Raw genomic sequence first — 19251 nt, forward strand, 5'->3', positions numbered from 1 at the left:
AGAATAAAAAAATATCCATACATCTTTACAAACTTTCGCTTCAATATATTTGGCAATAGATTATTCCAATCTTTGTCATGGAATATTCTTTTTTAAAAATTATGTTTTGTAATTGAGAAAATTAATTTAACTCGAAAGATTTATATGCAGGCTAGTTTTTTGGTAGATTACAGGATAAAACTCATTTCAAAATCAGACGAATATGAAGAATGATTGAGAAGATCCATTCGATATGTGGATTGCTTCGTCTTAGTTGGGTAAACTAGAAAATTTAATTCCAAAAAAATCTGACTTATAAAAGGAGAACAATATACCGGTGATATGACGACAGTGATCTACTTCGATAGCATGATACTATTGCAATTATGCGGAATCGCGTGTCTGCGTTCGACTGCGCGTGAGTTGACGCCGTTCATACGATATGCATAATGTTTATATTTTTTACAGTAATACTTATGTAATTTCTATCTCGGTTCACTTTTATATTATCTACACAGTTATTCGTACGTTTATTGCTATATGTTAGTTTTGTGCTTACTGATTATTTATTCTATTTACATCTATAAATTAGTGTCTACTTTTAGATGTTCTTGAATATTTTTGATACTTTCTTTTATCCTCTTCCTCTTAGATTTTATTGATAATTTCTTGATGCATTTACACAAGTAGAAATTTATTGTGCTTTTGAACGCTAGTTTCACTTGCATTTAGTTTAGAATTAAAAGTAGGTCTTTTGAATATTCTAGGACATCTAAACAAATCATTAAAATTATTATTGAAACACTATACACTCACCTCCAAATTGGATGTTGCAGGATGTGGGTTTGGAACCTTCCGTCTTTGGGAACCTTCGGGATCTCCGAGTGGCTGTCCAGTTCTCGTCATCAAGGTCTTTGTCAAGTTTCAGTCAATTCTTGTCTTCAAGTCTTGTGGGTAGGTTAGGATTGCGGGTGTGTTCGTGTAGTATACATTTCGTTATTAAGGATTGCAATATCAAAATATGTAGTTTTACTTAATACTTGCTATTCATTAACCTCATTTCATGTTTCTGTGATGTCTTCATATGTTTAGGTAAATGGTGTATCAATAACAAACACTTTTATTTTTCGAATTGTTTATTGTTTCATTATTTTAAGTCGTATTTGCAATGTACAGTCGTAAGCGAAGGAAGAACGAGTATTAAAAGGTAATGATAATCATAATCTAGACTTATTCTTAGGCAGTGAGTAATCGTTACCCATCCAATTTTCCCCAACACATCGATTATGGTAACATAGGAAATAACATTTTTGGTGAACTTAGAATACATGTTAATATCTAGTCAAGTACAAAAGAGTATTTCGTCCTTAAAATTAAACTAAATCTATAAGGCACTATTCCATAGTTAACTTACTATGATACACTCGAAATAAATAACTAAACCATTACTATACACCTAACCGTTTGTATTTGTTCACGAGACGTCGTCGATCGAACTTTGTTTTAGATCCCTAATGGCAGATGGGCTCGCTACCTTCACGACGTACGTCGGTGACGCGTCGTACCTTATATGTCTGCTTACCTCGCCTACTATACTCTCAAGACTTTGTGTTTCGATCTGGTTCTCAACAGAGGCGTTGTTCAAATATTTCTCAGTCTCTGAAACTACGCCACTGTCAATATAAGATCCGGTAAGCTCGTTAACTGTAGGTAACAAAGATGGCAAAACTTGGACATTATCGTAATATATGGCTTCACGCTTTCTGACTGTTTGCGTGTCATCAGATACGACAGTTGACAGTACTGTACTGAATTCTCCGGGATGTCTTCCTGATACATACAGGGTTACGACACTGGTTTGTTTAGGGGGAGCAGCAGGAGGTGCTGGTTTTTGTCCCCTATTCCTATTCCTACGAGAGGGTTTAGGAGGGGGAGGTGGAGCATCATCTTCAGAATCTTGAACGTCTTCTGAGAAGTCTTCATTACTGTTTAAGTCAGAAAGGATGTTCGGTTTGGGACTATTACTGAAGATATCGTTGTTTAAACTGTTCTGTTGGTTCAGATTAGGGGTAAGTCCAAGGTTGTTGAAATTGTTTAGGCCACCTAAACCAGACAGATCTTGTTGACTTAAGCCTAATAAAGGATTAGCTGTGGGCAACGCTAATTGTGGTTGTTGCTGCTGTTGAAGAAGGAGTGGCAACAATAAGGAGTTGAGTTGACCAGGAGCCGGACCTAAAGCAGTAGGTGTAGTGACAACAGTATCTGTTACGAATTCAGTAGCAGTAATAACATTAGTTGTAGGGTCTACAATCGTAGTCAAAATAGCTTTGCCTCTAAACGTGATAGGCAACACTGTCTCCCTAGCATCGGTAACGGTGGTGACGTAAGTAGTCGTTCGAGTCTTGTATTCCGTAACTGGAGTTTGTACTATTGGCTGCTGAATCAAGCCCTGTCCTTGTAAAGCGAGGAGAGGGTTGATCGCGGGTTGCTGGCCACCCAGCAATAATTGAGAAAGCAAGAGGTTAGCTAATGGAACGTTTGCGTTAATCTCTGGTGCAACTGTCTGAGTAACAGGCTCTACGTTGTACACGGTACTAGGTAAGATATGAGAGAAAGATGTCTTACGGCCACGAATGGTAGTAGGAGTAAAGATTACCGTAGTAGTAGGAGTTTCGTGAAGGATGTACTTGATGATTTTAGTGGCTCCATTATCAGCTAGCTCAGTAGACTCAGCAGCAAGAACTAATTGCGGATTGCCCAAAGGTCCTAATGAAGTTGACACTTGGTTGATCAAAAGTGTTTCAAGACTTGGCGTTGCAGATAATAAGTTTTTGTATTCAGTAATTTTTCCATTCACAATAGGTACCGTTACTTCAGTTGGGATCTGATGAGTGATAGTGATTTTTCCGTCATCCAAGTAATTCTTGGCATTGAAACGTTCACCGCTGAAGTTTTCGAAGGAGTTCCTCTGTCTGCTTGAGGCTCTGCTTGTGGTTGTACGAGTGCGTGAAGTTCTTCCTGAGTTAGAGCTACGTGAAGTACTGGACCTTGAGTTTGAACCGCTCTTGTTTAGTCTCGGAGGTTTTGGTCTAGATGCAGAAGTGGTTGTTCTTGACGACGGTCTCTTGCTACTACTGGGTGTCTTGCCTCGTCTGTATGCTGGTGCACTGGTTGTGGAAGTAGTCCTAGCCTCACCACGAACAATGAAAGGTTGTCTTCCTCCTGATTTTGAAGACGCAGCAGTCGTTGTTCGTCCATTTGATCGTCCATTGTAACGTCCTGGCCTCTGTTTCTGAGTGGTCGGTTCCTCAGTCTCCGGTTCAGGGCGGCGAGTGGTAGTAGTTTTAGTTCCTGGTCTACGGAAGTTTGAGTATTTTCTGTTACCGTAATCAACCTGACGTTTTGTACGCCTTCTGAACGCGAAAGGTCTTATTTGTACTATGTTTCTCTTGGGAGCTGGGGTTGAAGGTGTTGGCACTTGTCTTTCCTTTCGGTCAGAAGAATCGTAGTCATTGTCCTCTTCGAATTCTTCTTCGTCTAATAATTCTTCGCTCTCTTCTACTTTCTGCTCGTCTTCTTTGATTTCCTCTTCTGGTTCTGGGTCAGGTTGTCTGAATAAGTTCCTTCTTGGGAACAGAGCGTTAGGTCTTTGTCTACGCAGTGACAAAAGTGGGTTCGGAGTAGACCTAGTGGTAGACCGTCTAGTTGTCGTTGTCAGTCTACCGCGAGGAGTGACTGATCCACGTCTTGCGGAAGATGTAGTCGATCTTGGAGTAATAGCGGTACCAGGTTGTCTAGGAACCAGTGGCCTTCTGAATCTTAATAAAGGATTATTGGTTGTTCTTGCTGGTGCTTCAGTAACCTCGTCAAGCGCTTCGGTCGCGTTTTCGTCTTGTTGAGTTCCATAAGTCTCATCATTTTGATCCTGCGGCGGGAATGTTATCGATGCTGTTGGCCTCACGCTTCTACCGGGTGGGAATCTGCCAGAGGCAGTAGGTCTTATCCTTGGTCCGGCTGACCTGCTAATGTAATCTAAGCTGTTACTCCTTACTGAGCTTGATCTGAAGCCGGTTCTCCTTGATGTTGGCTGGATGCTACCTCGTTGTCCGAAACCTCCAGCTCTTGAAGCAGATGGAACATTAGCAGAAGGATTGGCTACACTACTACGTCCAGGGAACCTTTTACCGGCACTAGATGAACCAGGGAAGGCAGACTGTTTTCTATTTCCGTTGTAACCAGAAGGTTTCACGGATTTCAGGCTAGGAGTAGCTGTAATTACAGGTGGTGTGAAGTCAGCACGAGTAATAGTAGTAGCTCCACCTGACAACGGTACACGTTTTGGTATGAATGTCGGTCTGTTGCGAGATGCAAATGGAATAATCACTGGAGTAGTGGATGGTTTCTTCGGAGTGAACGTTAAGCGAGATTTCTTTCTTGTGTTCGAATTATCTTCTTCTTCTTCTTCCTCTTCTGATTCATGTGTTTCAGTCGTAATTTCTGGCTCTCCAACAGAACTTTCAATCACTTGTGGAGTAGGACTGATGATAGAACCTTCAGTTGTAGTAGTAACAGGAATGGGACCGGCGTTGTCGATGTTCAAAGATTTATTGTCGCTTGTAACAACGGTAGAGTCTCCTGATATGACAGCGACTTGAGAGAACAATATCTTCTTTTCGGGCTCTGCAGCTGTAGGAGCTGGTTTGTCTTCAGGTTTGACTTCAGCGAATAAGTTGTCAATGTAAGTACCTAAAAGTACAGTGGGTGGGGCTGTAGACGCATCAGGTATTTTCGTTGGGATGATTTGTTCTTTGATCGCAGTTGGCACAATTTTCTGCTTCTCGCCACCATCTTGGATAAGGTTCTGATCGGCTGCACCAACTGGCACTTTCCTACCAAGTTGATTATCTTCAACAAGTTTCGTGTTGTCCAAAATATTTGTAACAGTCTCCAAGCTACTTCTTATCTGAGATGTATTTCCGGTATAGAAAGTCGTAAAGTACGTGTAAGTGGTATAGAAAGTTGCTTTGCCATCATCTTGCTCGAGATTATCTTGTACTAACGACGGTTTCAGTTCAACTTCTAATTCTTTTGGTGGTAATACACTATCGACGTCAATTGGTGTAGTATCGATAGGACTGATAGTAGCAGCGGCCTGAGGAACAGGGGTAACAACGTTTGACACAATTTCCTCTCTGCTTGTAATCGTGGTGGACTTATCTTTGTACAGAGTAGTCCAGTAAGTAAACGTCGTGTAGTAAGTAATAGGCAAGTTGCTTTCCTCTTCAGGCTCTTTGTTAGGCATTATCGTTTCTGTGACAACATTGGTAATAGTCTCCAAGCGACTCTTTACTTTGCTTGAATCTTTTCCAATGTACATAGTCGTGAAATATGTGAACGTGGTATAGCTAGTCTGTAGTAGCAGTGTCGGTGACGGTAAAATCTCTTCAATGTTACTCTCTGAGCTGATCTGATCATCCAATATAATGTTGTTGCTATCTAAGAACTTCCTTTCTCCTTTAGACGATGACGATTTAACATCAGTAACGTAAGAGTTCTCAGATTCTAAAGGATTTGATTCAACACTGAACAACATGTCTACTTCAATAGGCGTTGGCTGAGGAGTCACATCCCCCTTATTTTCTTCCACGGGTCGCACGTTTTCTTCTTCCATACTAACACTGGATTCCATGGACGAATTTTCTTCTTGATTGGGAGGCTGAGCCATTTTAATTTGCTTACAATTTCTGAAATCAAACTGAGCTCTTGTATTTTCAATGGCTAATGGACTAGCTTTTGTGGGAATCAGTTCATCAGGGCCAACATAATTGGTGTAGACTTCATTCCTACTGCAAACATTAGCGTCAGTACCAACATAGATTGTAGTGAAGAATGTGTAAGTTGTGTAATACGTCTTTACAGCGTCGGGTTTAATGCTTGCCACGACATCGTCGCCTAATGACGGAGTGGGTGTCTGAGAGCTATAATTATTATCCACCTCAACAGATTCAATGACATCCTTATTCTTTACGAGGTCGATGATGCTGTTGATCGCAAATGATTCTGTAGGGCGGCCTATTCCGACACTAGTTGGTGCTATTTCGTCTTCATTGAAAGCTACCATTAACGATGGATCCAATTTACCAAGATCGATTGTAGAAGTTTGGATGTTTGTTACCACCGATTTGTGGCTGGCTACACTTGAGGTCTGGTCTCCAAAGAAGGTAGTGAAGTAAGTATAAGTAGTGTAAAGAGTTTTGTAGATCACATCAATTTCGTTTTCTTCGTCTTCTGCGGATACAGGCGCGGGTGATGTTGGTTTCTCGGTCGGTATGGTTGATTGTTCAGTGTTTACAGATACTTCGACATGACCTTGGCTTGTGGTGATCCTTTCAGTGGTTGTAGTCGTGGAAGTAGATGTAGTGGGCTGTTTTTCTTCCACAGCCGGCTCAGTTTCATCTTCAACACTAGCATCCTTAGCAACAGTCGTGATTTCATCTTGAACAGTTGTTTGTACGTCTTCCTGATGTTGAGTAGTCTTAGGACCTTCTGTTACTATTTCAGCTTCCACTGGTGGTCTGCTAGGCTCTTCAGAAACTGGTTCAGGAAGTTTTACTTTAGTTTGAACAGAATAGTTAACATCAACATTTACAACTGCGGTAGGCTCTATATTGAATTGAGTCTTACAGACGACGTTAGTTAAGTAACCAACATTACTTTCGACAACAACATCAGATTTGATGGAAGTAGTTGTTTCAGTACTTTCTAAAGGAATGAAGTAAGTAGTCAGGTATGTTAAAGTCTTATAAGCTGTTGTCATTGTCGATTGAGTTTCAAGACCTTCAGTACATATGACTTGGTCTGGAGTGTCATCACTATCATCATCATCATCTTCCTGTGATTCATTAGGGATAAACTTAGATTCGGTAGTGGTTTCGAAATCTTCGAAGGACTCTGAACTGTGTCCACTTTCAGTTGTTGTCATTATATCTTCAGGTGTTTCAGTAGTCACTTCATCCTCGTCTTCTTCGTCTTCTGTTCTTTCCGTCACTTCAGCGGCATTATTCTCAGATTCTTCTTCAGAATTTGTGAATAGATCAATCATGTCAGGTTCAGTGACTGCTGATTCTCTAGGCGTTTCAACAAGAGTCGTTGTAGGAGACAATGGTTCTAGCGGTTCAGTAGCCTGCGAACTGTAATCCTGAATAGGTATAACTCCTAAATTTTCTGGAGTACGAGTACTTTCAGTCGTTGTCACAGGTGATTCTGATGGCTGGATAACGTCTAAGTTGAAGTCAAAACCATTGTTGTACTGAACATTGATAGAGTCGGGTACCTTATCGTCAACTTCATACAATACCTTTTTAAGGCTTTCCTCGTCATTGAAAAGTGCCTTCTCACCCCTATTTTCGTCACCGGGAGAGGCTAGTTTAGTAGCTGCTGAAGCTTCATGAGCCTTAAAAGTAGAAGATGCAACAGGGATATCGGCAGCAAGGAAGGTTATTTTAGTGGATAGTTTGTCAACGCGTTTAGCAGACGGGAAAACGTTAACTTCATCAGGGTTTTGGGGCCTACTGGTCTCAGTGTTAGGGGTAAATATAATAACAGTGTCACCTACAACAGTCGTGAAGTCAGCGAAGCCCGCGTAAGTAAAAGTTTTCTTTGGTCTTGGTTCGCTTTTCTGACCAAATAACTTTTTGGGTGTCTTAGTCTGCTGTCCTACCTGCGGCTGAGGCCGGCGCGACTCAACGTTATCAATATAATAAAATATTGGCGAGAATTCGTTCTTTATAGTGAACGTCGGTAAATCATAATTGGGTTTAACCTTAACTATATTAGCTTCGTCGATAACATCGTCAACAGGACGTTGTTCCACTTTAATTTGCTCAGTAACTGGTTCATAGGCCTTATTCTGTCTCTGATATGCGTTTACATTATTTACAATAGGTTGTTCTACAATAAATTCGAATTTCTTATCACTGTCGATGGATGGACCGTCAAGATAGTTAAAGGCTTCATTTTGAACATACCGAGGTATTTCTTTTACAGGTTGTACTCTACGACCAACAGGTTCCTCATAAATTACGTTCTCGGCCTGATTCTCAGGTGCGGAAGGAGAATTCCAGAATTTAAGACTTTCCTGAGCAGGTTTACTAGCGTAGACAATTTCCATTCTACTGCTAGGAGCGAGATAGTCAGTGTTCTTTAGCACAAACTTTTCAGGATCAATGAAGCCTAAATCTTGCTTGACGTTCCATTGGCCATCGAAAGCCGCATGTACACGAGTAGGTTGTACAACAACAGGGTCTTCATTAGCTGGCTTATTGTACAGCACGAGTGAAGACTTAGTGAGGAGTTGCGCGTAAATACGTCCGTTATCTAATGTGGTGCCGAGGATCTGAGTGGCGAACTCTGTCGTGACACCATCTTGGATGAAAGTCCTCGCCGTAGACGTTAAAAGGCCGATGAGAGGTTTCACACTGTGGTACCTTCCGATCTTCGTGTTATAGTCATTTCGCTTCTGGTTTACCAGGAGGACGGTCAAGTCTGCAGTCACAGTCACAGTCATCGTCGTGTGGGTGGGATATTGTTGGAGGTGCGTTTTATTTTACAAAGTCCATTTGAGTTGTTCCACGACCAACAGGATTAGATGAAAGAAAAAGAAAAAACATACAATTAATAATGCGATATAAATAGAATAGAAAGAGATAAGAGACAATTTTGCATACAGTTAGCACTAATTTTGTACAGCTTTTTTGTAGAGACTTCTGGTGATTATGTTTTTTATTGCTTGTCATACATGCGAGTTAGTAAAAACATAGTTTATTTTAATTAGACACGTGAGTGCTATCAGCATAAATGGTTATTTTACGCAACAATAAATCGTCTTATATACAACTACAATCTATGGCGGTCAGTCTCGACGATTTTATTTATCATCAGAAGCCTCTCGTAATTTACAAATAATTTTGCTGTTAAAGATTTTGGAAAAGTTAAGTAGAAAAGAAAATAGATAAAGATTTGCAATTATACTCAAATAAAATGCTAATTAGGAAAGATTTTTATATACTGGCATTCAAAGATCATTCAAGCAAGAAGGTATTTTTACAGGTAATTTTGAGAAATGCGGGTAAAACGAAATCTTACCCCTGTTTTCGGGGACCCCTTCTCTTTTTATCCTGGTTGACTCTATCTGGTCATCGTTATTTAAATCTGAAACAAAGAAAAATATACATTAATATTGTACAAGACAAAAAAGATACATACATAGGTATGTGTTTTTTTTTAATTAGTCTTATTTTATGTCCCACTGCTGAGTAAAGGCCTTTCCCTGAGTTTCCAGTCCCCTCGGTCGATTGTTGCGTCTGGCCATCCATCCAGGAAAGCATCCATGTAATACTAATACATTTTTTTGTTACAAATACTAAAGTCTGTATGACTGTGTGTTACGCTTTCCAACCCACACCGTTGATCAGAATTACATGTTTTTTTTTAACCAGTAAAAAAGTCTTTTTATGTCACTTGTCGAAATGTTTACCGTCAGGTAATAATTCATATATTTTTGATACAGTTGATGGTTTAATAACGGTTGGCCTTTGAAATAACGGTAAGTAGTGCGAATCCATAATGCAATATTAATGAAATACAAATGATTTCAGGCAAAAAGTTTACAGGTCTAATGAATTAACGTGTCGTGGATTAACGATGACAAAATAGCTTAACTAAGTCATGAACAGTTAAAGTAAGTTCCTTATAATTTTTTATATTACAAGAATATTTTAAATAAACTAAAAATCACAATGCACTTGCGTCAAATTTATTTAAAGAAAAAGTGATCTTCATTTGATCTCTAGTCTTTAACTAGATAATTAAAATAATAGTAATAACTTTCCACTAATATGAATTAAAAACTGGAACATATCATTAAACTCGGTTCAAACCATAGAACCAAGTTTTATTAATTTTTGCTTCGCAGTTTTTTGTCCTAAAACAGTAACAGACCTATTAATTTTTATTTTTTTTTAATGCCTAATACATCGGCAAAGGGCTAATCACGGCCCTTATCTAAATACACTCTAAATCTTATTGGAAATAACCAGAATTAAGCAACAATAATATAATAATACTAGTTGAATAATCCGTACGTTTCATAAGAGTTACGACCCAGATGCATTGGTAGAAAGTACATGAAGCAAGGTCGTGCCGAGTTGTAAATTATTTGTTAATGTACGTCGTATTGTGACGTGTTCTTTGATGGTATGGTAATAATTATACCGATACATACACTTACATTTTTTCGACAAAATCACATTTTTTTCCCATAGGGAGGATAAAGACCAAAGAGGCGTTCTTTGGTCTTTATCCTTGGTATTATCCTTGCAAACTTCTTTGCCCTCATTCAAAGTGGATAGTTTAATTATAAAATAATACACGTCGCGTTTGTTAATATTAGAATTTCGTAGCAAAATAAAGGTATGACAAAAAAATTAAAAACTAATTTAACTTTTAATTTTATTGTCCTAATCATTAAAAGTTACAGACTATCGAAAAATATAACAAATTTTGTAAAAAAAACAAATTGGATAAATTTTATTTTGCACAATTATTATTAGTCCACGTAAAAACATAATCTCAACGTAAAAACATTAAAAAAACTAGGACTCAGTGCAATGGCCTGCCAAAACAGCAATGACTTTTCACACAAAAACGTCTGCCAGTTCGTGTATTACCTCCGCAGTTTCATTCAACAACATCACATCTCAACTAACCCAGAGCTAACTTGTTGACACCTCTGCCCCATTTCCCTCGGTCTGCTCTCACGATAGCAAATAAACAGCTCGTCTACTACCAACGGTTCTCACATTACCATCGAAACAATAACGATCGATACATGACGATTTTCAAACACAATTATCGAGAATCTCGCAGGTGATTAAGGTCAACTCGAATGATACTGTTAGTCATTGTTACTTTAGTATACCTATTTTATCATTGTCGTGATGCTGGACATGGGTGTCGTTTGTATATAAAAGAAATGAGTGTTTATACCTGGTTTATGACATGGATAAATAATAATGTATGCGATAGATAATGTTGCAAATGTATGAAAAACCGGGTAATCTAACCGACACTTCTTATCCAGTCGTAGTAAATCTGAGGGTCTGTTTCATAGTTTATAAATAACTGTCAGGTAATTTATCTGATAAATAAAGTGACAGCAAATGCACCAAAATTCTATGTAATAGATATATAGAAGAACTCGAGTTTTATTGTATTATGTTCGTATAAATTAGAAGGCATTCGTAAACCGTTGAGAATGTATCTGTATCAAGTAAGCCGATAATATATCCTTCACCTTTAGATGAGACAAACAAGATATAAAATACGAGAATGTAGAAGACAATGAACCGACAGGTTTTTAAAAATTGTTTCTACGGAGGGATTTTTTTTCAGTGTATTTGAAAGATCAATTTTGAAACTATGACGAAGACATGTTGACGTGTTACCACGGTAACGGTTTCAAAACAATCTGTCAAACAAAAATCATTCTTACAAAAAATAATTACATACGTTCCAAATGATATACACTTACCTTCTATATAATGAAACGTAATAAATAGGTACCTATTATCAAAGCGATAGTAAAATTATCTAACAGTTTGCCCAACCATTTCACTTGCGAAAGTGCTGCAATCCCTTTGGGAACCTAAGTTGTGCAAAACCACAGACAATGGTTGCTGGCAACCTAAAGCTTCATTATTATAAAAAACCTTTGTTTCACACAATTAGTTTCGCGTTTAGACGTTTGTCTTATCTTTGGTATGTCGGTTATGTTTAAGTGTGTCTCTGTTTCTGTGAATTTTATATTAAAATTGTTGGATTGTTGTGGTCATAATAAATACATTTAATTATAAATACAAATATATTACGATAGGACGCAAGAAGGTTGTTCTATTTTTCAATTGCAATTTCGATTTGTGGGACTTTGTTAATTTCAAAATATTCTATAGATTTTCCAAAATAATTCGTATTGGTTCTACTCCATTGATAAGCTGCTGTAATTTCAAAATAATTCAATCATTGGTACAAATATAATAATAAGATGTTTGTTTACAGTTATATATACATGCCAAAGTGTTTATACTTTCGTGTGTTCTTTTAATTTTACTGACTGGAATATCAAGTACAAAATTTTGACAAAGGCCTATAAAAGACCACAAAACATGACCCCAAAATCACGATGAATATTAATCTATAAATCATTATTCACAGCAAAACCTTAAAACCGGGATACTTCGCTCGTCACGTTCGTGACACAAACGGACATCGAACCAGTGACCCAATAGAATGAGTGTCACGTGCGATATGCGTCAGGCGTGCTTCCGTCAACATACATACATATAATGTTGCCAGGCTTGAAGAAAATGGCGGACAAAGAAAGGCGTTCTTAGACTTAAAAAACTTATTCACCCTATTTTTAATTGTTTCTTTAGAATAATAAACGATAATGTAGTAAACGAGCTTTTGTCTGCGACTTCGTATGTATGCTAATATTTTTTGAGATAAAATGTATCCTACGAATTATTGCAAGTTATAAATTACCTGTGTAGTTTTTATGCGGAAGAGCAACAAAAAATCATATATCCATCTAACCTAATTCACTTTTATGTTGTAATTTTTTTAGCCCCTTCTGAAGCATGGGCCCTTCTCTTTTTTTTCAAATATCTAATGGGGTATGTGAGGTCCCACCAGTCTATGAGAGTAAAGGAATAGAGAGTATGTCTGTTTATTGTGCCCACAATTGGCCTCTTTAAACAAATTCCTGCACAGTTTGCTAGTTTCAATGAAACTCCAGGCCAGTACCAAAATCGGTCAGGATTACATTATTATGAGGTATGTTGTAGGGCGATGAATGGAATGTCTCATTTTGTCCTAAAATCTAGTTTATTAACTCTGTCCGGCTTTTCAGTTAAAACCTGGTAACTCTACAAAGATAGTCAGTCGGTGAAAACTATGGTATGTTGGTCAAACGTGCAGGTGCGTGCTGTCATTAAGGATACGTTTGATCGTGTTAATGAGCAGTGAACGGGTTAAAAGGGTCACGACTTGTATATTTTAGGGTTAAAGAGCCTTAATAGAAACTGTTAATGATTATTTTGATTTTTTGAGTTTAAATAAGTTCAATAAGGTAGATTTACTTTGAATATAGAATATAGTGTGTAGTATCAGTATTTATAATATATCTAAGAAATAATGTGAAAATAAGAAAACGGAATTATCTGTCATTGAAGATAACACTTACACTAAACTTTTATCGTATTTATTTGGAGGTTTGCGTGTGTAAAATATTTACTCATCCATTACTTACACTCATCATAAAATATTTTCTCTCTGAAGCAATTTCCTCAACTCAAAACACAAGCAAACATGACTTTCTCAAAAGCATAATTGCTCGTTACAAACATTTCTAGTAGTTAAGCTTCATTTACAATTACATAACAAACTAAATAAAATAAGACCATCACAAATACTACAAACAGATTGCATTTCCCCATTTCAACATAACTTCCGTATAACCTGACCAATTATACGAAACAGGCTAAAATCTCAAAGGAATTTGACCACTATAGCTACGACAATAAGAGTTAAAATAGTGTCTACAGATGTTTGACTAAGTACAGACTGTGTGAATAGGTGTATCAGTTAATTATACGCAAAGAACTGTCAAAACAGTAATTATTCGCACGCTCTCCTTTCTAAAAACTTAGTTTTTTGCATACAATCGAATTTAGTGAACCTTATCTTCTAGACATAAGGTTCAAAATCGTTTGGCAAAAGGTTCATAGTGACTTGAGAGTCGTAAATTCGAAATAGGCAATGTTGTAGGGTGGGAATTTAGTAAAATTAGTAGGTAATTACTTGTTAAATATAGGCTTTTACTTTAGCATACTTTTGGGTGGTACAGTTGAGATAAATACGATGAACTGGCACGAAAGCATGCCTCATTTTGATGTCAAACTGGTAATAAATTTAGCTATGTGGAAACTGTTAAATAGCTGCTGGGCAGTTGTACTTCTATAAAGTAATGGGACTAATGCTTACAAAAATATCTTAGTATTAAGTTGTCAATGTAAATTTTTTAAATGTTATTATGTAACAATCAATGTTGTATATTTCTATTTCTTACTGAATTTTGCATCATTATCATCATCGAAAAATGCTTTAAATGAAATAAAATGTTTTCAAATCAATAACAAAAAATAAAATCCTAAATAGTTTTACCAAGATAAGATCACAAATAAACATGAACCATATTATCACTTCGAAGTCAATAAAACAACCAATTCCATCAAAACAACATCAAAAAAGTGTAAAATTGAAAATTTGAAACAGTGAAAGTGATCCATAGATAATTTAAAAGATAGAGCTACGAGTAGAAGTACAAGAATCCGTATATTACTGATGTTATCGACATTTCGTCTCTCGATTTAATCGTTCATGTTTTATTTTTAGGAAGAAATTTCACTTTTGCCATAAGAAAGTACAATGACGGCTTTCGAAACAACTTGACCCTATAGGTTAAAGTTATGAGAATTATTTTGATAGTAAAGAACGTTTTATACAAGAAACTTTACAATTTATCAAGGTATAATGTTGTAATTGAATTTTTATACTTCATGATTCGTAGGACCTGTTTTAAATCGTCCAAACTAATAATCAAAAGTCTTTAGCATGAGAACATTCTAATGACTTTAAAAAGCTCAACATTTTTTGGACCAAATTTTATTCTTCAGTAGTAACAGGATTTTCAAATTCCAATTTTGAATTAAGCATGTCAACATCATATTACTTTCGAGGCAAAGCCATTGCCAAACCCTGTAAATTCGCAAAACCAGCCAGTAATATTCGAACAACAGAATTTTAATTTAAAAAGCAAATAGAATAGGCTGAATGAAAAAATACCTCCGTCATTTTCTAGTGCATTACCGCTTCCTAAGTAGCTTAGTTTCGAAATGAGACCTCAACTTTTATGGCGGGAAAAGTGTCGTGTAAAAAGTTGCACGACTGACAGAGATAGATATACGCGTTCAGTGCGTGTGCGAGCGAGAGAGAATGTATGTCAGTGTGTTAGCAAGCCCTGTGTCAATGCACTTGCGTTGAATGCGTATAAAAACAAATTGCAGTGCTTTATTATGAGGTTTTAATCACTTTTATGGTATGATAATTTATTTGCACTCACGTTAATTGTTGTCTAGAGCATGCATGGGAAAATATGAAGAGGTTTTAATGTATTTTCGATAAAGAAAGGGATAGTTTCTGAATGACGGAAGTCGATTTAACAATTTTTTTATTTTTATTTTGGATAAGTGTCTCTTATTTCTGAAAAAGGTACTGGATTTAATATATCAGTTAAATGCTATGGAGAAGCGTTTTTAAAACAAAAACCACAAACGTAAACATTTCAAAGAAATTTAGCGACAACAATCAACCTTGAATTTTCATCGGTTAACCAATGTTAGTCATAACTTTGGATTTACCCATCATATTCGGAGAATCGACTAAAATCCTTTACTTTTGCAATGTCTTAATATTCAGCAAGAAATTAATGCTAATTCGAGACACTAAATACTACCTTACTTCTTTAACCCTTTGACCGTCAAAGGGATAAATTGCTAATTAAAAATGGCATAATAGGGATGTGCCTCTTTTCATACCGATATTTTAAAACTACAAAAACCGATTTTATTTTTATGTGACCTCAGTTTTTCATCACGAGACCATGACAATAAGAAAATGTTAGTAATATACCTAATATGTGGTATCCAGGATATTGCATAGTAAATTTTCAGCTCATATTTAATGCACATAGTATACGCAATAACATAAAATATATCTATTTAAATGTCAACATTATCATACGGGCATCATCAGGCCATTTTAACCTACAACTTCTTACAAAATATTCTCACGCTGAACTATGATGTATAATGGGCATTCATATTTACACAACCGTCTGTCCGTTTGTCCATTGATGACACTAGTTGCGACACCCGTCTGCGTTCGCATGTCGAGCCGAATTATGCATTGTTTTTAAAATATTTTTTTATCTTAAATTACTTGTTTTATGTTGTTAATTGGTAAGGTTTTGTAATTTTAAACGCGTATTATTACGTGGTTCGAATTTTCTGCCTTAATAATTTTATCTGCCGGCCACGAGATCCTGAGTTCGGCTCCCAGGTCAAACATAGCGTTATAGGCCGTTACTGTTCTCAAAGTTTGGTAACGTGCCCGACAAAATTAATAAAAACACACTTCCTGATGTTATCATTTTATTAACTTTACAACATTTCTTCATCACTAACCAAATAAAGACCAACACATTACGCACGGCAAAAATACCATTTCAAAATATCAGGTCACCTGTTACCGAAAAAAATTGCCTCACAATCTACTTTCATACTCAAAAACTAATTATACAACAATACAAAGCGAATTTATCTGCAAAACGTATCTGCTAGGCAAATATGACCTAATTCTACAGTTACAAAATTGGTACCGACTTGTGTAAAAACCGGTATCGATACCGGTTTATAATAGATAGGCTTTCACGTCACTATCGTAATAATACTGTTGAGAAACGACCTTGTTTGCGCATTAGTCTTTTTGATAAGGATCTGTTGAGTGAAAGTTACAATTGTCAAAGAGTAATTAATAAAAGATATTGGCTTTGATTATTACGGCTTGACTGACGGCTTGGAGTGCGAAGTATAGTCGGATAACTATGCAAAAGATGTATGAAAATAACAGTTGAGGAAATATATAATTTAAAGACAAATTATATAATTTAAAAATATATAGATATGTAGAGAGCCTTTTGATTATTTGCACAACTCATGAATAAGTATTGGTTAACTGAAAATTGTGACAGTAGTCTTCAGACACTATCTTTTATATATAAGTTATCCGGCACTGATAAAGAGGAAATGAAATGCAATCGCGAAATAAATGCATTTATTCATTTTGCAATTGATAGCGAAGTATATAATGAATAATAAAAGTTTTTTTTTATAAAACTTAGTTCTGTAGACCCACGTGAGTTTTGAAAATCGTTCAGATATTATTCTGTCGTTATTTGGAAAAGAAGATAATCAAATCTATTCGTTGATACAGTTAGTATCATTAGTGTCAATATACTGCTTACCTCGTGAGGTGAAAGCGTGAAATTATATCACAATCATAACTTGATGTCTATTGACAGTTGCTATATATTATCATTAGACGCTTTCAATAACTGAGAAGGCTACTAGAATACTAGTCATCGAGTGATAAGGTTAAATAAGTACCATAGATAAGGAACCTTACTATAGTAGTGCAATTTCTTACCAACGATAGCTTATTGAAAACGTGTGGTAATCGTCGATTTGCATTTTCCCTAAAAGGAAACAGGCAGCTGTCGAAATGCCAATGTAATATTACACCTGCGTTTCGCCAATATATACTTTCAGAAATTGTCGATTAAATATTACCAAACTTAACTTTTAATCTTTAAAAGTAAATAAATATACATATCTTTTAAACTTAATTCTTTGTAACTTGGTTATCAAACATAGGACCTCGTTTAACGACTGTTAAAAGGCGCAAACAAGCGATGTTACTTGAATTAATTTTTATTTTCCTTTATAATATAAGTTTTGATCTCCCTTTTATTAGAATTTACTCATGTTTTTAGTATCTTATTGTATAAAAATTCCCTTTGAGCTTCCCTGTAAGGCTGACATAGCTTCTAGTTGGCTAAAGGCCTTGTCAATATATTTGATTTAAAGAAAAAGGTCATCAAACTTAGGACCTCTTCTGACGCCTCCTAAGTGGCGCAGATAATCTACGATAGTTTTTTTTAACATCACGCATGTTATTCAAAATAATTAAACATGATTGGTCATCTGATCTATAAAAAAGTAGCACGTTTTACACTGTTCCACTTAATAATAACATAATTTAGTTCTAAAACCATGATAAAATCACGAATATCATCGTGACTACTAAAACGCTTTTAAATGTAGTCATTCAACTAATAAATTGCCTCGTTTGTTAATAAAATAAAGACGTTTTATACAAAAACATATATTTGAGACACGAGTATAGCACGATGTTTGAATGTCTAAAAAATCTTACAAAAAAAGGATATGGATATTGTGTCTAGATTTATGCTTCACTAGTTTGTGCCTGTAGATTCGTTTGTTGTTATTATTGTGAATAATTTCGACAATATTATAATTCAATTGTTAATAATTTAATTACATTTAATATTCAGTCGTACTTCAATGCGATTTGTATTCGCTAATACACAAATAGTAATGAGCATAAAATTCTTTTTATTTTCACTTTTGATTATTTGAGAACCTTGTCGAAGTTCTGATGTTATTCATGTTTAAGGTAAATGGGTACTCATCGTCGAAGACTAAAGCTTTGTAATCGCTTCCTATTCCCACGAGTCAAATGCCTTTCTTTACAAAAAAAATACAAAAACACAAGATTTTAAATCAATAAAACTTCAAAATTCAGGAAGTTAGGTGTCTGGGCTAACCCCCCTACTTAGCCCTCTTTAAAATATCCGAAAATAACTCCAACACCTTTCGCTCCTTGCAAATTGCACACTTATACCGGTTACTTAGCAACCAGTGTAATTACAAGTCGAGTCCGACTCGATTTACCAATCGTTCCGATACATTAAGTCGAGTGCTAATCGTGACCGATTTACACTTTGAACTTGATTTAAAACATGTTTCAAATTTAAATACTGGCCGGTTAGGCTTTAGGATGCTCTTCAAGGTTTTAGAATAAAAAATGATGTTTTTTGGTAAATATAGACTTTTATTGATCAAGTTCAAGATTGTCGTAAAAAATAAAGAGCATGACGGCATTAATAATTAGCGTACGATTGTTGAAATGTTTATAAAATAAAGATGTCTTTAAGAAAAAAATCTTGCGCAGAAGAAATGTCGTCAATTTTCTTTCAATTAAAGTGCTCTTGATGAGTGCATATAGCACTCATCAAGAGCTCAGCAGTAGCTTTGACTGAGTAGAAGACGGTAAGAAAAAAATTTAATCTTTAAAATAAAACGCAATAAAAACAGATTACTTAACCAATTTATAGTCCCTAGACAATATCCCTGAATGACTTTATGTAAAAAAAATATGTACATTGTCATTCAAATCAATTTTTCATTACAATTCAAATAATGAGCATCAATAAAATCTACGCGAATAAAAAAT

At 36.0% G+C, this 19251-nt stretch overlaps 1 protein-coding gene across 3 annotated transcripts in view; it reads right to left on the reverse strand.

Annotated features, from left to right (window-relative positions):
- Positions 1–19251, reverse strand: part of LOC142983911 (uncharacterized) — a 116154-nt gene that overhangs the window by 15984 nt on the left and 80919 nt on the right. For 2 of the 3 annotated variants that reach the window (XM_076131103.1, XM_076131102.1), the window contains exon 2: positions 9124–9189. In XM_076131103.1, coding sequence (XP_075987218.1) covers positions 9124–9189 — 66 coding nt within the window. Of the gene's footprint in view, positions 1–1097; positions 8524–9123; positions 9190–19251 lie in introns of those variants that run through there. The other variant, XM_076131105.1, reaches the window with a different exon arrangement.

This window comes from Anticarsia gemmatalis, chromosome 25, assembly GCF_050436995.1.
Source record: "Anticarsia gemmatalis isolate Benzon Research Colony breed Stoneville strain chromosome 25, ilAntGemm2 primary, whole genome shotgun sequence".
NCBI lineage: Eukaryota > Metazoa > Arthropoda > Insecta > Lepidoptera > Erebidae > Anticarsia > Anticarsia gemmatalis.